At 36.9% G+C, this 22,969-nt stretch overlaps 3 protein-coding genes across 3 annotated transcripts; 2 read left to right on the forward strand and 1 right to left on the reverse strand.

Moving 5' to 3' along the window:
* Window positions 1–95: 95 nt before the first annotated feature.
* LOC141844809 (S-adenosylmethionine synthase 1-like) lies at window positions 96–1,334 on the forward strand. Its single transcript, XM_074732801.1, has one exon. It carries the CDS (start codon window positions 117–119, stop codon window positions 1,332–1,334), a length of 1,218 nt encoding a protein of 405 aa, XP_074588902.1. The 5' UTR covers window positions 96–116.
* Window positions 1,335–11,053: 9,719 nt separating this feature from the next.
* LOC141844810 (S-adenosylmethionine synthase-like) lies at window positions 11,054–12,274 on the forward strand. Its single transcript, XM_074732802.1, has one exon. It carries the CDS (start codon window positions 11,060–11,062, stop codon window positions 12,272–12,274), a length of 1,215 nt encoding a protein of 404 aa, XP_074588903.1. The 5' UTR covers window positions 11,054–11,059.
* A 188-nt stretch (window positions 12,275–12,462) lies between these two features.
* Window positions 12,463–22,944, reverse strand: LOC141844964 (squamosa promoter-binding-like protein 1). Its single transcript, XM_074732953.1, has 12 exons — window positions 22,852–22,944; window positions 21,759–22,389; window positions 18,492–18,673; window positions 16,184–16,510; window positions 15,841–16,076; window positions 14,917–14,991; window positions 14,732–14,839; window positions 14,533–14,650; window positions 14,275–14,419; window positions 13,909–14,059; window positions 13,213–13,818; window positions 12,463–13,013 (listed from the first exon to the last, which is right to left on the reverse strand). The coding sequence occupies exons 2-12, from the start codon at window positions 22,346–22,348 to the stop codon at window positions 12,564–12,566; spliced, it is 2,988 nt and encodes a 995-aa protein (XP_074589054.1). The 5' UTR covers window positions 22,349–22,389; window positions 22,852–22,944; the 3' UTR covers window positions 12,463–12,563.
* Window positions 22,945–22,969: the final 25 nt, after the last annotated feature.

The raw sequence follows: 22,969 nt of genomic DNA on the forward strand, positions 1-22,969 counted from the left end.
TGTAGCATCAAGGTTAATCTTCTCCATTGATTATTATCCAAATTGTTCTTTGCAAAGATGTATATAATTTGGTTATCGGAAGCTCTTCTGTTTCTGATGATTCAGCTCAAATTGAGATGGAGGGCACCTTCCTCTTCACCTCTGAATCTGTCAACGAGGGGCACCCTGACAAGCTCTGCGATCAGATCTCGGATGCAGTCCTCGACGCTTGCCTCGAGCAGGATCCCGACAGCAAGGTTGCATGCGAAACCTGCACCAAGACCAACATGGTGATGGTCTTTGGCGAGATCACCACCAAGGGCGACATCGACTACGAGAAGATTGTCCGCGACACCTGCCGCTCCATCGGGTTCACATCCGATGATGCCGGCCTCGACGCCGACCGCTGCCGCGTGCTTTTGTACATCGAGCAGCAGTCGCCTGACATTGCCCAGGGCGTTCATGGCCACTTCACGAAGCGCCCGGAGGAGATCGGTGCTGGTGACCAGGGACACATGTTTGGCTACGCGACGGATGAGACTCCTGAGCTGATGCCCCTCACTCACGTCCTCGCGACCCAGTTGGGCGCTCGCCTCACTGAGGTCCGCAAGAATGGAACCTGCGCTTGGCTGAGGCCGGACGGTAAGACCCAAGTCACCGTGGAGTATCTCAATGACCATGGCGCCATGATCCCAGTCCGCGTCCACACCGTGCTCATCTCCACCCAGCACGACGAGACGGTGACCAACGACGAGATTGCAGCCGACCTCAAGGAGCATGTTATCAAGCCGGTCATTCCGGAGAAGTATCTGGACAAGAAGACCATTTTCCATCTGAACCCCTCTGGCCGGTTTGTCATCGGCGGGCCTCGTGGCGACGCTGGACTCACCGGCCGCAAGATCATCGTCGACACTTACGGCGGCTGGGGAGCACACGGCGGCGGCGCCTTCTCAGGCAAGGACCCTACGAAGCTCCATCGCAGCGGTGCTTACATTGCGAGGCAGGCCGCCAAGAGCATTGTGTCAAACGGGATTGCTCGCCGTTGCATGGTGCAGCTTTTGTATGCCATTGGCGTCCCGGAACCGCTCTCTGTGTTCGTGGACACCTATGGAACAGGGAGGATTCCTGATGAGGAGATACTTCAGATTGTGAAGGAGAATTTTGATTTCAGACCTGGCATGATCACGATTAACCTTGACTTGCAAAGGGGTGGCCACAGGTTCCTCAAGACTGCGGCTTATGGACATTTTGGGAGGGATGACCCAGACTTCACATGGGAGATAATCAAATCCATCGAGTGGGAGGAGGAGTTGGAGGAGGGCGAGGAGTACGAGGAGCCATATCTGTACTACTAACGCGTACCGTCTTCCTTTGACTGGTTTCGTTTGCTTTCCCTACACAAAGCTATTGGTTTGTGGGCCCCAGGCTTGCAAACATTTACAGATGAAAAATGATACAAAACTTAGTATGCAAATACAATACATTACACTGTATGAATATAAAACTCAGATCTATAGTGTATCATGCTGCCTTTTATCATTTCTCTTTACAAATACTACACTAGCTCTAGCTGTTCCTGTTTCAATGGAAGAAAACAAAATCACCTTTTACTAGTCACTGACTTTTGCTGTCTAATTTTCTTTTCCATTTTCGTTTGATGTTTCCATGCATTGTAGCGATCCTCCGAGAAAGTCTCAATCGTTTGATTGTCTCTCAGCTACCCATTATATCATATTTTAGTTAATGAAAAAAATTAACCAATTTATTAGTGTAGATAGCATAAATAAATTATTACAGGATACAATTAGTCTTAATAAGAAAAAACCCCTAAATATTCATAAGAGAACCCACTTCAAATGTATCCAAGCGTGTAACGAATATGTTAATGGTCAACTTGCAACAGTCAGACTATATATTAATTATCGACTGATGGTGTTTTAGGTCATTAATTAGCACCTTAATGACCATTAAAGTACCAAGCTTATAAAAGGGTGGCTCCTTCTTATATAGAGAGAAGAGATTATTTCAATCATTCATTAGCATCCATTTTCCTCCAATGTCGTTCCTCCATGTCTTGTCTCACCTCCTAGTAATAACATTTGAATATTATTTAGTTCGCGCACATACAATTGGTATTTGATTATGAATGTTATAAAACTGTTGTATCTTGAAAAATAAATATCCTATAGAACTTCTAAACCTCATTGGAGGGGACGAATCTTTTTAAAAAATATATATATTTAACACATGTCTCGATCCACTTAACTCACTCAGCACTTATCAGCTGACCATCCAACCTACTCGGGCACTCGATTGCTTGGTGACTCAGTTGCTCGATAACTCAAGCACTTGGTGTTGGGTTCTTTTCTAATATTAAATATAAAACCATAGCGGAAAAATAAACCCACCAATAATTCATGCAAGTTCATATTGATCGTTTGTTTAGCAATGTTACCTCTTGATGCGTAAAACCTTTGCGGATCTAGAGAGTGTAGTTGATCTAAGCGTGATCAATATGTTCATGCCTTTATGATATCCGCACGAGCATAGTCGTCGTCCGTCTCACGAGCACGGTTGGAGAATCACGTAATTTATGTCATACTGTTAGCTACTATTTAAAGTTGAGACCAAATCCTAACTTTTAAGGTTGACATGATCTTATTAATTAGATAAGATCGTGTTCGAAACTACTCAACCTCCAATCTCATCTAATAATACATTATTTTCATACATATCCAAATGCAAATGAAAATACAAACGTGGATATTAAATCGTGGATTTTATTTGGTTTGGACTTGTTTGAAAAACTCAAACTCATATTAGATTAACCATTAATCTAATATGTTTAAGATCAAATTAGATTAACTCATTAATCTAACAAGTTTATGATCCAAAATAGATTTCAGATTTAAAACTTAGGCTTGCTTTATTGTAGTCGTACTAAAATAAAACTCCAAAATTAATGCGCTATCTATATGTGACCTAATATGTTCTCGTAATATTAACAGTGACTCTAAAATCTCATTGTAAAGTCATAAGCAATAAGTGACATATAGAAATGTATCATAGATACCCAAGTGATGAGAATGTCATATATTCGACCTAACTTATCTATTACTATTTTATTGTATAACTTAATCTTTTTGTCTATGATATCTAGATTGGTTTACAAGGCATAGATAATGTCGTCTTCTCATCAATCTATGTGTTTCTTGATCTTTAAGTAAACTTACTTAATCAAATAAGCTCAATATCTCATATTGATTTATTTGAGCATGATCATACATTTTAGTAGTCCTACTTAATCAAGGGATTCATAGACATTACTTCCGTTATATGGAAGGGACAAATTCTATCTATATCACTGACATCCCTCTACATAGCTTATTCTATACCTAGTGAACAATTTTATAATCAACATTGTTACAAGTGATGTTTGTCAATACTAAAGTACACAACTCCTTATGTAGGAAATTGTAGTGACTTCAGGTCAAAGGATTGTTTATACCAATAGTCACTATGAGAATATTTATGACACTTATATAACAATCCATGAAACATTCTTATGGTGAAGTTAATCCAGTACATATTCTCTAATATATATACATGTGTTAACTTGATATTTCATATCCATGACTTGTGAGATTAAGTCATCAATTAACTACATGCTAGTATCAATGCATTATAATCCTTGTATATTAATACTTGACTATAGAGATAATTAAAAGTAGTATTTTATATATATCTATAGTCTCTTACCATCAATTCAAATAATTGATATGCTATAAAATAGAACCTACCACTCTAGAGCATTATTATATTTATTCTAATTTGCACAGATTTCAAAGTAAATATAATAAACACAACATGTTGTCTTTTATTAAATATGATACGAAAGTTTTAAATCATTCATTTCATGCTTGTCTCTTAAGGCTAACACTTGGTAACTCAGTTGCTCAATCACTAGCATGATTGTGCCTATTAGGAAGCAAAAGAGTTATCCGACTTAGGTCCATTTTTTTGGAGATCATAATTTTGAAAAAAATCCCTATTATATAGTAGTGTAAATTGACCCAATATAAACCCTCACACTCTAATCCTTCTCGCAAACCGATCGAAGAATCCTTTTTCTCTTCTTTCTCCTTTTCGGTTCTTAAAAAGTGACGAAAGATTTGTTGGTAGAATTATTTTTCAATAGTTGGAAGGTTTGATTTCTTCTACCTCTTGCTTTTTTCAATTATTAATTTAAACTATTTTCTTTCAAAAGTAGGAGCACTCGACTTGTTTAATAGATGAAACAAGATTTGTGTATGTTCTTTGAGATAGGGAAAAAATATTTGTGACTATTAATTTTGTAGATCAGAATCCAACCGAAGAAGATAGAGTGAGCTTTTAGTTTGAGTCTTTATTATTTTCACTATTTTATGATGATACTAGGAATTACATTAATCTATTATAAAAAATTTTCATTAAAGTGAGGTATGAATTCATATGCTTACTAAATGTTTGAATAAATGTCTCACAAAATTATAACATAAACAAAAGTGTATGTGATAATCTTTTGAATTGTTTGTTGAGTTCTTAGATTAACCATCCCTCCTAAGTACATGTTCGGGTCTCAAAAAAGAAAGCTAAAGATTGAAGAAATAATTCAATGTCAAGCTGAAGATATCATGTAAGTACTTTGTTTCAAACAAAAAAAAAGAGATGTTGAAAACCTAGTTGATAATTTAATTAGTGGAGAATAAAATAATGAATTGGATGAGAATGAGATTAATACTGAAGAAGTTATCGTGGATGAATTGAATGATAATAAGAAAGATGATGAGTATGCTCAACATGAGAACTTGAATTTGGAGATTGCTCTGATGATCTGGAGAAGTGAGACAACATTGATAAAAAAAAATAGAGTTTTTTAGTAGAAAAATGTCCGAAGATAGATGCCTATAATGTGTTTCCTAATGATAATACTAGCAGACATTTTTCAATGCATCACATTATAAGAGAATTCTGTCAAACGAGAAGGAAAATGATAGAAGATGGCTATTATATTCAGTTTCTTCTTATAAGCTTTTTTTATTTTTGTTGTAAGTTATTCAAGAAGCAAGTAATCAAGACATGATATGGTCAGTTAGTTAATGAAAGATATATAAAGATTGACATAATTTGAGTCATTATCTTACAAATCAAAAAGCGAGTAAAGAGCATAGGAAGTGTATGATGAATTGGCTTGAATTGGAAAGAAAATTGAGAACAAATAAAGTGATTGATGTAGGTGTATAAGTACAATTTAATAAAGAAAGAGAACATTGGAAACAAGTGTTACAAAGGATAATCGTAGTTGTTCGAAGATTGACGAAAAATAACTTAACATTTGAAGAAGTTATGAAAAGTTTTATGTTGAAAATAATGATTTGTTCCTATAAATGATTGAAATGATTACAGAGTTTAATCCAATAATGAGAGAGTACCTCCGATGGATTAAAGACCATGAGACTTATACTATATATTTTGGTTGTAGAATTTAAAATGAGTTATATAGATGTTGACAAGTGAGGTAAAAAAATACTTGTAAGGATTAAACAAGTAAAATATTTTTTAATTATATTAGGTAGTACTCATGATATCAGTCACAAAGAGCAAATGCTCATTGTCATACAATATTTAGATGATTCAAAAAGTTCCACAAAAGTAGAAGAATATTGGGTGCAACTTTTAGAAGTTGATGATACTTTAGAACTTGAATTTTTTATGCATCTTTAAATGTTTTAGTCAATCTTGAGCTTGATATTAATGATATTAGAGGTCAAGGATATGATAATGAATCTAATATGAAAGAGAGATATAAAAGTGTATAGAAAATGTTACTTAAAATGAATCCCAGACTTTTTTTATACCCCTTGTGGTTGTCATAGTCGTAATTTAGCTATGTGTGATATGACGAATTGTTGTCCTAAGGCTATGTAGTGATACAATGATCTATACATTATTTTCCTCTTCTACTAGGCAATGGAAGATTTTCAAAGATTATGTAAAGGATTTGAAAGTTAAGTAGTTATTGCCATAAACACACTGAGAAAGCCATGTTAAGAGTATTAAATCTATAAAGAAGCAAACTACATAAATAAGAGATGTTTTGTATGACTTGACAAATGATAATAAAGATCCCAAAATGAAGAGTGAAGCCAAGTCCTTAGGGTTATATGAACTTGAGAATTTTAAATTCTTACTTGGTGTGGTAATTTCTGTATAAGTTGTTGCATGCTATTCACACTGTGAGTAAATTTCTTCAATATGAAGATATGAATATTGATATTGCTATCAAACTTTTACAATTAATTATACCATGGTTGAAGCTAAAGAAATTGCATGTAAGATGGACATCAAAGCTGTATTTTGAGAGAAACGTGTTATTCAAAGAGAGATGGTTTTGTTTTTGGGCTCTCCCCAAAAGGCCTCATACCAATGGAGATATCTTCCATCCTTTTAAACCTATGATCTTTTTCATGTGTTTTAGATGTGGCACTATGTTTGCAGCCTTGCAACCCAACAATCTTCCCTCAAATAAAGGACCATAGACCCCTCCTCAAACGATATCTTCTATCCTTTTAAACCTATGATCTTTTCTATGTGTTTTAGATGTGGGACTATGTTTGCACCCTTGCAACCCAACAATCCCCCCTCTAAAGAACCATAGACCCCTCCTCAAACGGAAAGCCTCTTCCCCCTCAAATAAAGGACCATAGACCCCTCCTCAAACGGAAAGCCTCCGTTTCCCCTCAAATAAAGGACCATAGACCCCTCCTCAAATGGAAAGTCTCCGTTTGATGTTTGAATCTTCGATCTACCAGGACTTCGATCCACCCGACCTACTAGTAACGGAAAGCCTCCGTTTGATGTTTGAATCTTCGATCTGCCAAGACTTTCTGCCCCTTGGTCCACCCGACCTACTAGGACTTCCTACCTAGCTGCAACTAAGACTTTCTGCCTGGTGTCTGGTCCTCTTGATTCAGACACGGGAGCACCTACTTCCTTTGTTAAGGTTCAATCAACATGGTTAGATCTGGATCATGACTCTTCCGACGATTAGTCTGGTGAAGAGCGTCCCTTTATACCACTCGATGGAATTAAAATATCTCCATAATGACATGATATTGTCCACTTTGAGCCTAAGCCCTCATGGTTTTATTTTTGGGCTCTCCCCAAAAGGCCTTATACCAATGGAGATATCTTCCATCCTTTTAAACTCATGATCTTTTCTATGTGTTTTAGATGTGGGACTATGTTTGCACCCTTGCAATCCAACATATATAAGTGACATAGTCCACTACAAAATCTTTTCAAATCAATTACTTTCTTTTTATAATCGATCAAACTCTTTATTCTATAAAAACTCAATTTGAATCATTTCAAATAATGAAGAAACATTTGATTTTTTTGTTCAATCTGGAGAGGTTACAACGGGTAGATGATGAGGTCCTTGTAAGAATTTTGAAAATTCTCTGACTCATAAGGGTTATTTTGATATTAATGGGGATGATTTACTTTCCGAGTTGACATTCTTGAAGTCCTCATTACCAAGAGAAGCAAAATCGTTAATTGATGTAGTGAATTAATTAAAGAAAATAGATATATAGATATTTCCCGAATGCTTACATTGCTTATAAAATTTTGTTGGCTATCTCGATTACAATAGCAAGATGAAGTTTCTTAAAGTTAAAGTTCATCAAAACTTTTCTCCGATCAATCATGTATAAGTAGATTGAATGGATTGAGTATGTTATCAATTAAGAATAAAATTATTGAACAACTTAATTATATATGCAGATTTGATTAGTATTTTTAACTTTAAATTTATAAGACATGTTATTTTTTAGTGATCATTTTGGATATGTTTATTTTATTATTCAATTATAATAGAAATAATTTTACAATTGCGATATTATCTTTAATGTATTGATTTAATTCAAAAAAGTTGTTATGGAACTAAAAAAAATATGAACACACATTAGGATTTAGGAGTTTTTTTTTTTAAAGTTAGACTTGAGCCTAAAAATTATTAGAATTGGTCATTAGGCAATTCGATGGCTCTATCACTCCGCAACTCAATTAACTTGGCAACTAAATTATTAATCTAGCTCGACGACAACTATGAGTTTAACATGTCAAGACCATCTCACGAGACAAGATAAGTGTGATCTTTTGAATTCAGCATTTCATTTCTAATTTTATAACTTAAAATAGAATAATATTGTCTAATTAACAATCTTAAAATGACTAAGATTGCCTAACAATAATTAGGATTGGTTAAATGAGTTCTATTAGTGGTTTGGGTTGCAACAAACTAGAATAACCCTAAATAAGATTTGACTTCTGATTGTTACATCAGAAATAACATGCGTTCACCATCTGTGCTACGCACTTAGGGCACATTGGGGGCACATCTCTTTAGTTTAACATTTTAAGAGATAGTATAGGCACCCATATGTAATGAGCATTCGATTTTCACAATGGTATTTCATATCTTTGCGGTGCTTAAACTACTCGTGATATTGGGTCATCTGTTAGAACTCATCTGCGCTTCTCATATTTATCTTAATGATCGATGAGAAATTTTCATGAAATCGAATCGATCATGCACCTCTAGAATTATTCGATTCCAAAAATTAAATACTTAGGTTAAAAAAAGTCAACTTAAATATTTATTTTATTTGAAATTCAAATTCTCATCTTCTTTTTATTTTTTAATACTTTATTATTATTATTATTATTATTATTTATAATTCAAGTATTCAATTTTTACGATCTGATTAATTTTAAAAGTGATTAATATAATTTTATAGAAGTTTTTCATCAATCACAAAAGTAAATCTAAAAGTGTATGCAACTCCACCGTAGTTTGAATTCGAATCATGGATGCTTAGGTAAATCAGTGAACATCTTACCGTTGCACTATTATTGAGGATTTTAATCTTTTATTATTACGCCACACTTATATGGACATATTTATAATAAATGTAGTCATCCATTATAGCAAAAGGTGAAATTCATCAATCGTCTAACGGTCTTACGGTTAGTTAGTCTTATGATTATTTGTGAAGAAGTAAATTGAGAAGTTATAATTAACCACTGAGGAAAAGATATTTTTCTCAATTTCATCGAGAATCGATTCTTATCAATTATAACAATATCTACTGCATAGTAGTCAACTCAATCTTGTCTCAAAGCTAGTCAGCCGATCTAGACGCACTGAAGTTATTTTTCAACAATAGGTTCGATGGAAAGTTTAATTTATCTTTTGTAATGGTTGAAAGTACCCAGTTTGATGAATAAGTGGACTAAATTATAATTAAAATGTCTAAATTCAATATCAATATCAATCAACGTGATTATCACAACTCGATGTAGTTGGTGCATTAGAAAATTTTATATTTAACTTAATTTATCTATTTTTTAATTTTGCAATATGAAACTTTATTTCTTCTTGTATTCAACCAATGGGGTTTCGGCCACCAGGCCTTATGAATTTGTCGATGGTGGGTGTAATTTGAGTTTGAGCAGAATAATAGTACTGTAATATCATTTAGATAAAATTAAGATTAGAATTTAACATTATCAATTTGCTTCGTAAAATTATTATGATTTTATAACTACTATATACAAATTAAATTTTATTTATCTATTATTTATATTATAATAATTAAATAATAATTATTATTATAGCAGTTATTATTTTATAATTATTATAATAAGATTCAATCAATTCATTTAATATTCATCATCGTAACAATAATAAAATCATAATTATTATAATATATATAATAATTATAATTATTATAATACATAGTGTCCTATTAAAAAAATCTAAACATCTGACAATAAATCTATTAACTCAAACTCATTTTTTTACGTAAAATGTTGTCTAAATTTATAAAATTTATCATTTTATATGAATGAAATAAATGTGTTATTAATTTCAAATTCATTTTTATTTTATTTTATGTGAAGTGAACGGAGAGAAATTTCTCCGGCGACGTGATTAGTGGGCCCGGTGCCCAAGTCTACAGGAGTAGTGAGGGAAGAAACCGGCAATAGAAGGTGACTCGACCCAATTGGCTGTCGACGAGTCGCCATCAACACCGGTTGCAGCAGTTGCTCTCTCTCGACTATAAATAGGCGTTGGATTTGAACGGTGAGAGAGTGTGAAAAGGCCAAGCTGCTTCCTCCAAGAGCGAGCGAGCGAGAGAGAGAGAGAGCGAGGGAGAGCGAGAGAGGTAGCCACACTGCTCTCGCGTCTCATCTTTAATCTCCTCGAGGTGAGCAATCCTGCTTCGGCTCTGTGCTTCAGATCTCTTCCTTTGGCTGGTCTCTTGTTTTTGAATTGGTCGGAGACGGTAGGGTTTTACGCGTTTCAAGTTGATTTGATTCGGCCTGGCCTTGATTTATCGACTTCGGTGTTTGTTTCTTGATCCTTGGGGGTATCATCGTTTTGTTTCTCGTCGGCGTTTAGAGATTATGTTGGATCTGAATGATCTCGATCTATTGGTTGATTTCTTTTACTACAAGATTGATCTTTGCTGATCTAGTATGGGTTGGGTTGCTCTTCCGGAAAGATTTGTCAAATAGCGAACTCTTCATTCTTCGAAAGTCATGGAATCTACGAATCTTTTCTCTGGATATACAATTATCAAGCTTGGAAGCGGAGCTTGCTTTATTGGTCAAGTTGATTTATTCAAGATTTGTCACCGTGCTTTCTGTTGACATGTTGCTTTAAGATCCGCTATCTTATTCTTGTTTAGCTTCTGCCTAAAGCAATTCAATCGAAGCGTTGTCGCAACTTCTGAATCTTCCTTGTTGAATCGAGTCATTGCCCCTGTTCTTTTCTAATTTCAAATTGCCACATGTTGTAGCATCAAAATATTCTCTGAATTTTGCATTTTCATATTAATCTTCACAATACAAGATTGTTTTCCTCTTTCATATTGGCTACTTCCAAAATGCGTTCATAATTCTTTACAAAGATGTATATAGTTTGGTTATCGGAAGCTCTTCTGTTTCTGATGATTCAGCTCAAATTGAGATGGAGGGCACCTTCCTTTTCACCTCTGAATCTGTCAACGAGGGGCACCCTGACAAGCTCTGCGACCAGATCTCGGATGCAGTCCTCGACGCTTGCCTCGAGCAGGATCCCGACAGCAAGGTTGCATGCGAAACCTGCACCAAGACCAACATGGTGATGGTCTTTGGCGAGATCACCACCAAGGGCGACATCGACTACGAGAAGATTGTCCGCGACACCTGCCGTTCCATCGGGTTCACATCCGATGATGTCGGCCTCGACGCCGACCGCTGCCGCGTGCTTCTGTACATCGAGCAGCAGTCGCCTGACATTGCCCAGGGCGTTCATGGCCACTTCACGAAGCGCCCGGAGGAGATCGGTGCCGGTGACCAGGGGCACATGTTTGGCTACGCGACGGATGAGACTCCTGAGCTGATGCCCCTCACTCACGTCCTCGCGACCCAGTTGGGCGCTCGCCTCACTGAGGTCCGCAAGAATGGAACCTGCGCTTGGCTGAGGCCGGACGGTAAGACCCAAGTTACCGTGGAGTATCTCAATGACCATGGCGCCATGATCCCAGTCCGCGTCCACACCGTGCTCATCTCCACCCAGCACGACGAGACGGTGACCAACGACGAGATTGCAGCCGACCTCAAGGAGCATGTCATCAAGCCGGTCATTCCGGAGAAGTATCTGGACAAGAAGACCATTTTCCATCTGAACCCCTCTGGCCGATTTGTTATCGGCGGGCCTCGTGGCGACGCTGGACTCACCGGCCGCAAGATCATCGTCGACACTTACGGCGGCTGGGGAGCACACGGCGGCGGCGCCTTCTCAGGCAAGGACCCAACGAAGGTCGATCGCAGCGGTGCTTACATTGCGAGGCAGGCCGCCAAGAGCATTGTGTCGAACGGGATTGCTCGCCGTTGCATGGTGCAGCTTTCGTATGCCATTGGCGTCCCCGAACCACTCTCTGTGTCCGTGGACAGCTATGGAACAGGGAAGATTCCTGATAAGGAGATACTTGAGATTGTGAAGGAGAATTTTGATTTCAGACCCGGCATGATCACGATCAACCTTAACTTGCAAAAGGGTGGCCACAGGTTCCTCAAGACTGCGGCTTATGGACATTTTGGGAGGGATGACCCAGACTTCACATGGGAGATAGTCAAATCCCTCGAGCGGCCGGAGGAGGAGGAGGAGGAGTCGGAGGCATCATTTAACGTCTTCCTTTGACTGGTTTCGTTTACAGATACTACAGTAGCTCTAGCTGTTCCTGTTTCAATGGAAGAAAACAAAATCACCTTTTACTAGTGACTGACTTTTGCTGTCAAATTTCCTTTTCCACTTTCGTTTGATGTTTCTATGCATTGTAGCAATCCTCCAAGAAACCCATTATATCATATTTTAGTTAATGAAAAAAATTAACCAATTTATCAGTGTAGATAGCATAAATAAATTATTACAGGATACAATTAGTCTTAATAAGAAAAAAAAAACCTAAATACTCATAAGTGATACCACTTCAAATGTATCCGTAGTCCAGCAATTCCCACCTAAATGATGGGGAGACATAGAAGACCTCTGGGGGCGACTTAAACAGCAGGCCAACACAGACACAGACGGCAGCGATACCGACCAGGGAAAGCATTAAGGGTCTGTGCAGCATTGTCCTAGCCATGGAGTTCCCGTAAACCAACCGATGGCTGCACCTGTTGCAATAAGGTGGTTGTTGTTTTGCATTCGACCAGGTGGTGCTCATCTCGTAGCCACTTGAACTACTGGCCTTGAGTGGGTTTACTAGCTTATAGGAAGCATCCCCAGGAATGTTTAGGACGACCTGATTCAGCAGGTGCTGCTTATCGATTTTCTTCTGGACCAAGCTCAGGTAGGAATGATGGCCTCGTGAAATAGCATAGTCTTCAGGCGTGAATCCACTGCCATCCCGGACGTTCTTCCATGCCTTGATTCCCGCCTAGCATCAGACATTGGATCAGAATAACATTAACCATGAAATAAAAAGATTCGAATGCAAAAACAAATGGAAACAGGTTTTCTTTGTTCATGCATACAGTAAGCTAATTCTATGCAGCACAGAGCACAAACAATTCACTGACTGCTGTAATTAACAGTATATAGGATGATCACGTAGCAGGAATCAGATAAGAGAATACCTGTCCAGGATCATTTGTAAGTGCATCCAAGATGGTCTCAGCATCAGCATTGGAGGCAACAATATGTAGTGGAGTTATACCAGAGGGACCGAGCATGTCAGGTCTGAACAATAATTGATCCAGATATGTTTTCTCAGAAGTTTTATTAGGCACATATCTCAATAGAGCTTCTACCAAAGTCTTGGACTTTCTTTGTACTGCACTGTGAAGCAGATATTCATCCAAGATAAGCTCCATAGGTGACTTCCCATTTGCATTTACTGAGCCATTAAATAAGATATTCAGAAGCTTCTTCACAACAGCAGACCATTCTCTATCCATAGCGAATGACATAAGCCACCTGAAGCGTGCTAAGGTAAAGAAATTTGCAGGATCTTTTGACTCTCGATACACAGATATGTAATGGTTCCTCCGCAGAAGCCACCCAAGTTCGCTAATAAATTCCAAAGCTTGACTTCTAGCTTTCTCTTCATCTAATTTTCCAGAAAGTTGGCCATCTGAATAAACTACATTAATTTCATTCTCCAGCATACAAATGTCCGAGCATACATCTTTTTCTGCGACTATGAAGGGAAAGAACTCATCGCTTACACCGCAGTCTTCAAGCTAGAAGTCAAAAGAAAGCATTCCATAATCAACATAAAGTTAAGTTGGCAATTAAAGTATCTAAACATACGGAATTGAACATGATGGAACCTCAATGAATCCTCTCCCTGTCACATCAGGTAGCAAACAAGAAAAGCTAAGGCACTGAGACAGATCATTCCCTGCAACTCTATCATTCTCCTTAACAAGAGCTTGTATTCTTTCCTGTACCAAATATTTCCCATCGAATGAACATAACAACCTGAGAAAGAATAACCACAATTATACAATAGTTAAATGCTGGAACCATATGCTCACTGATTACCAAACTGTGTAGCCAATCGAACAACTTGCAAAAATAAACTAAGGCAACAAGAGCCAAAACAAGAAACTAAAGCAATATATGTAAATTTGTGCAGTTGGTGGAACTTCCCTCCAATTACATGCAAAGACAGCAGATATATATGAAACAGATACCTAGATGTTGGTTGATCAACATGAAAGCCCTTCACAGTAAACTTGACCATCGTAGATTCAGGAGCTGCAATAGGCGTGACAGACAAAATCTTGCCATGGTTGTTGGGTTGCCTGATATGCAGAGGTAAGTCTAGTACAACCTGACCTGAAGAAGAATTGTAAAAGCATGAACGAAATCATTTATAAGTTGCTCGTAAAATTAAGTTGTACAAAGCTGGGATATAGTGGAACATGCAGATCACAAGAAGCCTAACATACCATTATAGATGAAAACTGCATAGTTCTGTACTAGTGTAAAAATCCAACCCGTTCTCCATATGTTATCAAAGGAGCTATGCAAAAGCTTATTTATGCTGGTGCTTAAATCATTGCAGAGCTGAACAAAGGTAGAATACAATGAATAGACAGAATCAATCAAGAGCTAGATTTTGAATACTGTTCAGTCTTGTAGCTGTACCTGCATCCATGCAGATTCAGATTGGCGTAGATATATTGTTAGAATTAGGCAGCCTGGTCTAATGTAGCTCTCCATGTCTGTTGGACTATTGGATAACCAGTCAAGTATCTAAATCCAGCAGTTCAACACAATTAGTTGATCAAGGCAGGAATTTAGTACATGTATTTCAAAACATAGGAACTTACCTGTGCTCGCAAAACAAGAGGCAGATCATTAGGGTCTTTGCCAAAGAGTTTAAAAATTATCCTATCAGTCCGAAACTGTCGCAAGACAACATAGAAAGAAATAAATCATAATAAAAGTCAGTCCTAGTTAAATTTATCAGAGAATTACTAGAAAGATCAAAAACTTTAACATATCAAACTTAAAATTATCAGAAAATTACTAGAAAGATCAAACTTAACATATCAAAAATCTCAGCAAGGTCTAATTAAAATAATGGATAAATATACAGTAGTAAACTTTTTGTGAACACCATAATTGAGGATAAGACATATGACCTCTCGTGTGAGAATGATGAAACAGGTGATACAATTTAGCTCAACTCTGAACAGATTAAATTTGTTTTACATGAGCCTATTATGGACTAGTCATTAGAAGATATCAAGTCACCAAGTTGAAAGAGCAGAACCATATTACTGTGTGCTTTCCCTTGCATCAGTAAGGGACAGAATACAGCCATACAGTGTTTAAAAAACTTAGTGCTTAAAAAACAAGACACTGAAAGATTTCCTCACTACTAAGTTCATGCTAAAACTGTTATGAAAGGAATCCCTCCCTAACCTAAATCAGATTCACCTTTTCAACTTCTGCACTCCACTACTAAGAGTTCTTTAAATTAGGACCAAGAACAACAGGAACTTAAACTAACACCAATATGGATACAAACGTTTTTTTTTTGTATGCCCCTTTCCTTGGATACTTTATGTTAAGTTCCAGAAGAATGTCATTGATATGTGTTACTTCCATGTGGCGTTTCATCAAAGTCAACAGCATTCACTTTAGTGTAATATTTCTGCATGGCATCAGCTGACTTTCATACCGAAAATAAATAGACATGCTAGCAGATAAGATTGTACCGTTTTGATGTAAAGCAAAAAATGATATACCTGAGCATCTCCATGGGAACTAGATTGTGATTGGTTGGATGTTGAATCAGAATTACCACTATTCTGAATTGGACTTGACTGATGATCCTGCACCAACCACGAAGGGCAATCAGGAGAAACCACCCTGGAGTGCAGGAGAGTTGTCGATTTCTGTCTTCCTTCTTCACATTCTTGTGTATCAATATAAGTGTCGTTCAAATCAAAATCCATGATTCTGACTCTATCCAAGACAGGCTCTGTGATATCATAAATTTAACTAATATCAAGTTTTTTCCTGAAAAGAAGACAAGGTAAATGGGTAATAAATGTGAAAAATGAGTAGGATCTGCAAGCCAGCCCTTACCTACAGAAGCTACCCTTCCATTTGAGCGAATGGAGTTTGTGGTTACAACAGGTGGTATATGATCAGGGTCTCTGAGATGATTCTCAGCAACAGCAGTGCAAGTTACATTAGCTACTGAACTTAAATGATTCACAGATTCTTGCACAGAAACAATATTTAGTGCCGAAGTATTAACCGCTTTTGAGGATGTTCCTGCACCTGTTTCAAACTTTTGTGGAACCTGAGATGACTGTAGAAGTTGTAAGAGGCTACTAGGATCAAAGGACTTGGCAAACTTGGCCAGGCTCCCTAGCAAATGAGCCAAGAGCTCCACATTTTGGTTATCAGCTGTTGATCATCCAATCAGTATCAGTAGAATATATACAGATAAAGTATTTGCACATGAAGTACAGTACAAAAGGTCTATGTTCCAAATAGCCTTCAGTATGAGGAAAAATAAGTCATTAACAGTGCAAACCCCATGGGTTGACTAAAAATGATGGATGTATAAATTATAATCAGACATCAAGGGGACAAACACATGAATCAAGTATACAGCTAATAGAAAATATACAAGATAAGAATGTAACTGCCACAAAAGTTCATTATAATTATCTGCAAAATTGATAACTTTGTAAACATGATATACCACATATCAAGCTGCATATCTTAAATATGCACGTACAAAGTTTTAAATACCAAATCCCAATAATGGTACCTAGGGTAGAATCCCTGAGGCCAGTATGCATATATGACTGCAGCAGCATAGAGGACAATCTAGGCAGAACTGACATATACTGAAATAGCAGTACAATGGAGACCCAAAATGTATACACAATGATCAGGAACATTCTTAGACTGTTACAATACTCCTCTTTGTGTCATTTATGCTGAAGTAGATTGCATTTTGAAGTTCAATGGGCACACAATTATTAGCGCTCTATGGAGAAGAGAAAGTGAGGGGGAAAGAATGAGAGTAGGGACATAAATTAATATGAAAAAGATAAGGAAATTCATCCTTCCATGGAGTGAAGGTGGTTGGAGAGAAGTCTTGTTCCCACTGTTTCCTAGGAAGAAAAGAAAGAGGAAAACTTAAATTTGTGAAATTGAATTGATAGAATATTAAAATAAAAAATAAATCAGTTAAACGAAAAAATAATTTTTTGTTAAAATTGCTGACATGCAAAGGGAATTGGAGTTTCAATCTGATTTTGACAAAAGTCAAATTGGTCAGAACTAGAGAAAGTGTTCCCTAGTTGTTTCCTTCCCTCCCTCTGTTTGCCCTCAAGAAAATGGAGGGAAAGAGCACGTGGGGAACTCTTTCCTATGAGTCATTCCCTTTCTCCAAGTGTTTCTGCCCAAGAAAACACACAAAATCTCCAGCTTACTAGTATCAGAATATCTGCCTATTCTGAGTCACAAGCAAAATGCCAATCATGTTTAATAAAACAAAACTTAGATTCTCATCAAAACAAATTCCAATGAAATCGGAAATGCATTGCGGTACATTTGTAGTTAAGAATTAAGATGATAAATCGATGTGGCATCCTCCTTGTTAGTGAACATAAGACTAACTTAAAACTGTTTTTAATGAATTAATCTTTGCCTGGTGTGGCACATTTTACTATTGTGCTTAACAATTTAACATATTCAACTGGGTCAAACATATGTAAAGGTAAAATCAGTCTTAGAAAATAAAAGATGTTGTGTGCAGCATGCCATTACTCTTTCATATGTTAGTAGCAGATGAGAATGAAGCTTGCTGCATCCTTGTGCATTGTCAATATTTTGATTTCACCCCTAGTTCTTTTTAGAGGAAGGAGGAAATATTCACTATTCATCATAAATATAAACTACTCAGGTTGGCATAGTTATATATTCTGCTTAATTATTTATGTATTAACTAAGATTATGTTTTGATTTTTAAATCTAACATATACAATACAAGTGCAAAATTATCAGCGTGCAAAGTTGCAGGTACCAGTTGATAGCGTATAGCTAGAGGTAGAAGGATTTTGCAAGATAAATCTGAAGCCGAGGTGGATATAACAAATGATAGCAAACGCTAGTGTTAAATTAACCATTCATCTCAGATATCAGCCTAGAACCATAAATGTAGTGATTCCTTCTAGTTAAGTTGTTTACAAGAGAAGCAGATGTAATGGATTGAGAATCCTTTTTAATGTAATTAGTAAGCAAATCCTAGACAAAGGAACAAAAAGATAATCTAACTTGGAAAAAAAATCCAATCAGAGATCGCACAAGGAAATTGATAAATCAAAAATAATATTGAAATCTAAGTAGAACAAGATGTGCTTGAAGAAATTACACTGCAAATTTGACAGGATCCTAAGAAGACTTATCAACAAGTAGCCGGAAGCTTGATCATCAACAGATGGACTCCCAGTGGCAATGGCATCAGGCTGTCTTTTCCTCCTACGCTTGTTGTGGCCAGCTAACCGTCGTCGGCAACTTCGTTTGCCTTCATCAAATTCCTCAAGAAGATGAAACCTGGACATGCAATTATCATGAGAAGGAAATAAAGACACAAAATGGCATAGAAAAGAAAATGTATTTGAAGAATTAAAACATGGCAGGATCTGTTAGAAGCATGAAACATACTGAAATCAACCCACACTTGTAAGTCAAAACTGAGATCTCCAGTCTGGATGCAAAGTCACATTACCACAATATCTCTACCGTTAAGCTCTTAAACAATGGACACTACATTATTGTTCTTATTTGTCATCAAAGTCCAAATAACATCAATATTATCAAACTCTTCATTCCAAATTAGTATTTCCTTCATTCTATCTTTGACAAGTCTTATATTATTATCCTTAAAATTCCACCATGTAGTTCTACTAAAATTACTTCTTTTAGTTTCTAAAACATATATAATATATAGTTGGGGTTGGTTAGTTAAGCATTCACTAGTTATTATCTTACAAAATTAACTCATAATTTTAACTAAATTTTTAGGGGAAAAAAGAAATATTTGGCTACCAGTATTTCCACTCTTCAAAGTAATCAAATGCTTATCTCTCTTCTTAAAGAATTAAGAATCATAAGATCATAAAATGTGGTAAAATCCAAAATTGTACTACCCTCTCCATTTCTTTCACCAAATCCAAATTACACTTTTATATTCCCATAGACTCCCTACACGTCTATTTAAATACCCACCAAATATATAATTTCTTTCTGTCCATCATACATCTACCATGAATAACTTCATCTAGAGTCTGCCAAACTTCCCTTTTGATTTGACCATTCAATCTTGCCTGAGGGGAATAAGTGCTTATAATGTTTAGTATCTTAATTCCGAAAATCCATTTTAGCACAATAATTCTATCTCCATATCACTGAACTTTGACAATCTTATACATATAATCTTTATCAAACATAAAATTCACTCCATACATACCAAAGATTAAAACCCACATGTGCCTGTTTCTCTAGCCCTTTTCTCCGACCTGTTTTGTTCCTATAAGCAAATTATGTTAATCCTTCTTTCAATAATGACAAACATTTAAAATCTAATTTCAAAGCAGAGTTTTGGTCTTTGACTTGAATGAAATGATTTCATGATGTTTCAACATGTGCCAGTTATGGTTTAAAATCTCATGTCGAATCGCAACAAGTGAAACATTTCGTTCCGCCCATCGACTAGCACACTGCCAACACCAACATGCCGCACCCGAGTCCCCATGGCCGCAGCGAGGCGTCGCATGAGCCCTATAGCGTGGAACAGGAAGGGTGGCAGTGAAACTTAGGTTTTAATTAAACTTATGTTAATAATTTCAATCAACTCCTACCTAGCTATAATAACGATAATCTAAATAAGCTTAATTAAACCCTAATATAACTATTCCATTAAATTAATATATATATATTATTTGTTTTCATTTTGAAAAAATATACTATTTTTTTATTTATTTACCATATGGGGCACCACTATCTTGTATTTTTTTCTTTTTTAAAATTTTATTTTATTGTACTGTATTTTTTATTTTTAGATTAATTTTTTTAATTAATATATTTTATATTTAAAAAATATCAAAATCATATCAGCACTACATGATATGGTATCGAAACCGTATCATTCTAATCATAAACTGAAATTCTAATACAGGTCGAGATTTTAAATCATGGTGCCAACAAAAGATGTTGGTTGCTCCAATAAGAAGAAATAAGAGGATGAGGATGGGAAAGAAGAAGAGTAGGAGGAACTGAGGAAGCACACAAAGAAGAGGCATGCCAACGTTGGAGAAACATGAGTCGTGACACACATGCTCCTTGGTATCTCTCGTGAGCCAATGCTGGAGGAGTTAGAGTAAACTAGGGTTTAAACGCGGAGGAGGGTGCTTAGGTGCAACTTCGAGGAGGGAACTTCCTACATGATTTGTCAGAAAAGGATGCACACGATGCAATCAAAACTGTTTTGATAATAACGTCAGCTAATTCTAGTCCTAATCCTGAAAGTGTTCCTATATTCCAAACTGTTAACATGAACTAGCATTCATACTTGCATTAGCCTATAACAATGAACCCTTCATTTTGCATCACATCTAGGTGTTAATATTATGGGTCGCTTTTCCCAGTCTCCTTGCTACCCCTTGCATATCAAGGTACCTCGGTGGTATAGACCTTGGGCATTACTTACAAGTGACAACTTAAGACCAAGAGAAATAAAATCTTCATGCCCATGGGTTTAGGCAAATTTTGGTGTTGGCTATCTATGCCTAATACCACCACAAACATTTCAATCCAAGCTTAGGGCCAACATCAACGGACTTTGCCAAAAGTACAAGACAAAATTAGATACATAACATCAAGAGTATATTGTTAGTAATGAACATAAATTCAGTGAAATCAAAGACAATCATTTCTTCAATTGTTTATGAATTGCTTCAATTTACAAAGTGTAAGTGCTCAAATCCTATTACTCAATGTTAATTTAAAATCACCATTATAATGCATTTAGAGCCAACTCAATGCATGAGTAGAACATCTTAAGAAGACTCGAGATCCTAACCACACTTGTCAAATGTTTCTACAGGTATTTGATACTCCAAAATCCAAAACATCTATAAGCTAAAGTAATTAATTAGCATAGTTCCTTGTCACACTATCTAAAATGCTGATAATAATTTTTCTAGTATACTATCTTCTCTCCGATGTCATGCAAATGATGTATTGAAGCTACATCTTGGCAACATTAATATGTATGTTTCTACATGGACAAACTGATCAACTTAGTATCTTGCTTGCAGTTGAAATTTATTCCAGTTGCTACCTTTGAACTTCTAAAGTGAGTTCTACCACCTGCTATTGTATCACTATGTATTAGAAGTTTAAAGATATCAAAATTTCATTAGCATGAGGAAGTCTCAGATGATGGGACTTCTCCTCTGACTCAATCAATAACAAGTTTAGAAATAACTTGAAAAACGTGGCCAATCTGCTATATGCAGATATCTAGATAATGGCCTTACCAGATTTCAGAAGCACAAAAAGCATTTCAACGAAAAACATGTGCTTTGCATCTAAACTAAACAAGTGTAAGGATTAGAAGTGAGTAAGTAAAACCAACCTACTACATTGCTGACAGAAGCGCTGGATAGCATTTCGGACAACAGCTGAGTTGGCCTTTGCATGCATCTCACAGACTTTGTGCCGTCTATGATAGTCCTTTGTCTCACTGAGGTCAGCATCACAGCCTTCAACCTGGCAAGTTGGGTAATTTGAATTTTCCCCTTGTGTCTTGCTCTTCTTTCCTTTTTCCCCTTCCATTTTTTTTAGGGTGGCTTCAATTGTTTCCAACATCGGGTAAGAATGGTCCCCAAGGTTTAAGCTAAGTGCTTCAGCACCACCACAAGGTTCACCCTCTTCCACCACGTGAATCCTCTTCCGCTTCTCAGTTTCACTCTTCTCATTCACAAGTAGTCCAAAATCAGTAAATTCCGAAGAAGATGAGTTATTCGATCCATTTGCTTGATCATGGCGCTGACGATTGTTCCCGCAATCACTCGGAGCTGCATTAGCGGGGGTTGCAACAAAGAGCTCACCATCCCATCTCCAGTCATTCAAGTTCCATTCCAAGCTTTTCTTTCCCATTATACTCAGATTAGAAGTGCCCACAGTGAGATAACGGTTTCCTTCACTTCCCACTCTAGCCTCCATTAATTTGAATGGTTGAGTTTTAGTGATCACTACTTCACGTTCTACATGTCCATCAAGCCACTTAGAAACCAGGGATGGAGAACAGACTAGCAGACAGAATTCCACGCTTCAATGCTCCACAAAGAAAATCTAAAAATATAACACCCACATAGCCGAAAATCCAAACAAGTGAAACCCACATACCAATCACGAAGGTCACAACAAAAGAAAACACAGCCAAATTAAGAAGGCAAACAGCACGATAATTTTCACCGGAAAACCCCTAGTTCAGTGCCAAAGACCAAAAGCTTAACCAATCAATCAGCATAAATCATCGAGAAGGCCCAATACAGCAGCCAACTCTGTTATAGCGCCCACCGTCGAACCCCCTCAATATCTATACGAATCTAAACCACCCGATCAGCCCGACAACAATCACCGCCGATTTCTAGACAAAAAGAGAAAAAGCGAACGAAGAAAAACAGAGAGAGGGGCAGATTAGGGGCGATTTCGAGAGCAAGAACCTCCTTTTGGCGCATCGAGGTCGATCTAGGAAACCTCGTTATCTGGATCGAGATTCGCAACCATCGGCGGCGAAAAGTCCCAAATGGCGGCCGACGAAGGGGGAAGCAAGGGAGTGGG

The sequence above is a fragment of the Curcuma longa genome, chromosome 14, assembly GCF_044706935.1.
Source record: "Curcuma longa cultivar G26 ecotype Majalengka, Jawa Barat chromosome 14, ITB_CL_G26_1.1, whole genome shotgun sequence".
Classification (NCBI taxonomy): domain Eukaryota; kingdom Viridiplantae; phylum Streptophyta; class Magnoliopsida; order Zingiberales; family Zingiberaceae; genus Curcuma; species Curcuma longa.

Bases quoted from the DNA above. Each gene is read 5' to 3' on its own strand.
- LOC141844809 (XM_074732801.1), top strand. From the start codon at position 117: ATGGAGGGCACCTTCCTCTTCACCTCTGAATCTGTCAACGAGGGGCAC.
- LOC141844810 (XM_074732802.1), top strand. From the start codon at position 11,060: ATGGAGGGCACCTTCCTTTTCACCTCTGAATCTGTCAACGAGGGGCAC.
- LOC141844964 (XM_074732953.1), bottom strand. From the start codon at position 22,348: ATGGAGGCTAGAGTGGGAAGTGAAGGAAACCGTTATCTCACTGTGGGC. The intron at 16,511-18,491 runs GTAATTTCTTCA...GATGATCAACAG, and splicing joins GATCCTGTCAAATTTGCAGT to CTGATAACCAAAATGTGGAG. The intron at 14,992-15,840 runs GTATATCATTTT...GTCTTGCGACAG, and splicing joins GTTCCCATGGAGATGCTCAG to TTTCGGACTGATAGGATAAT.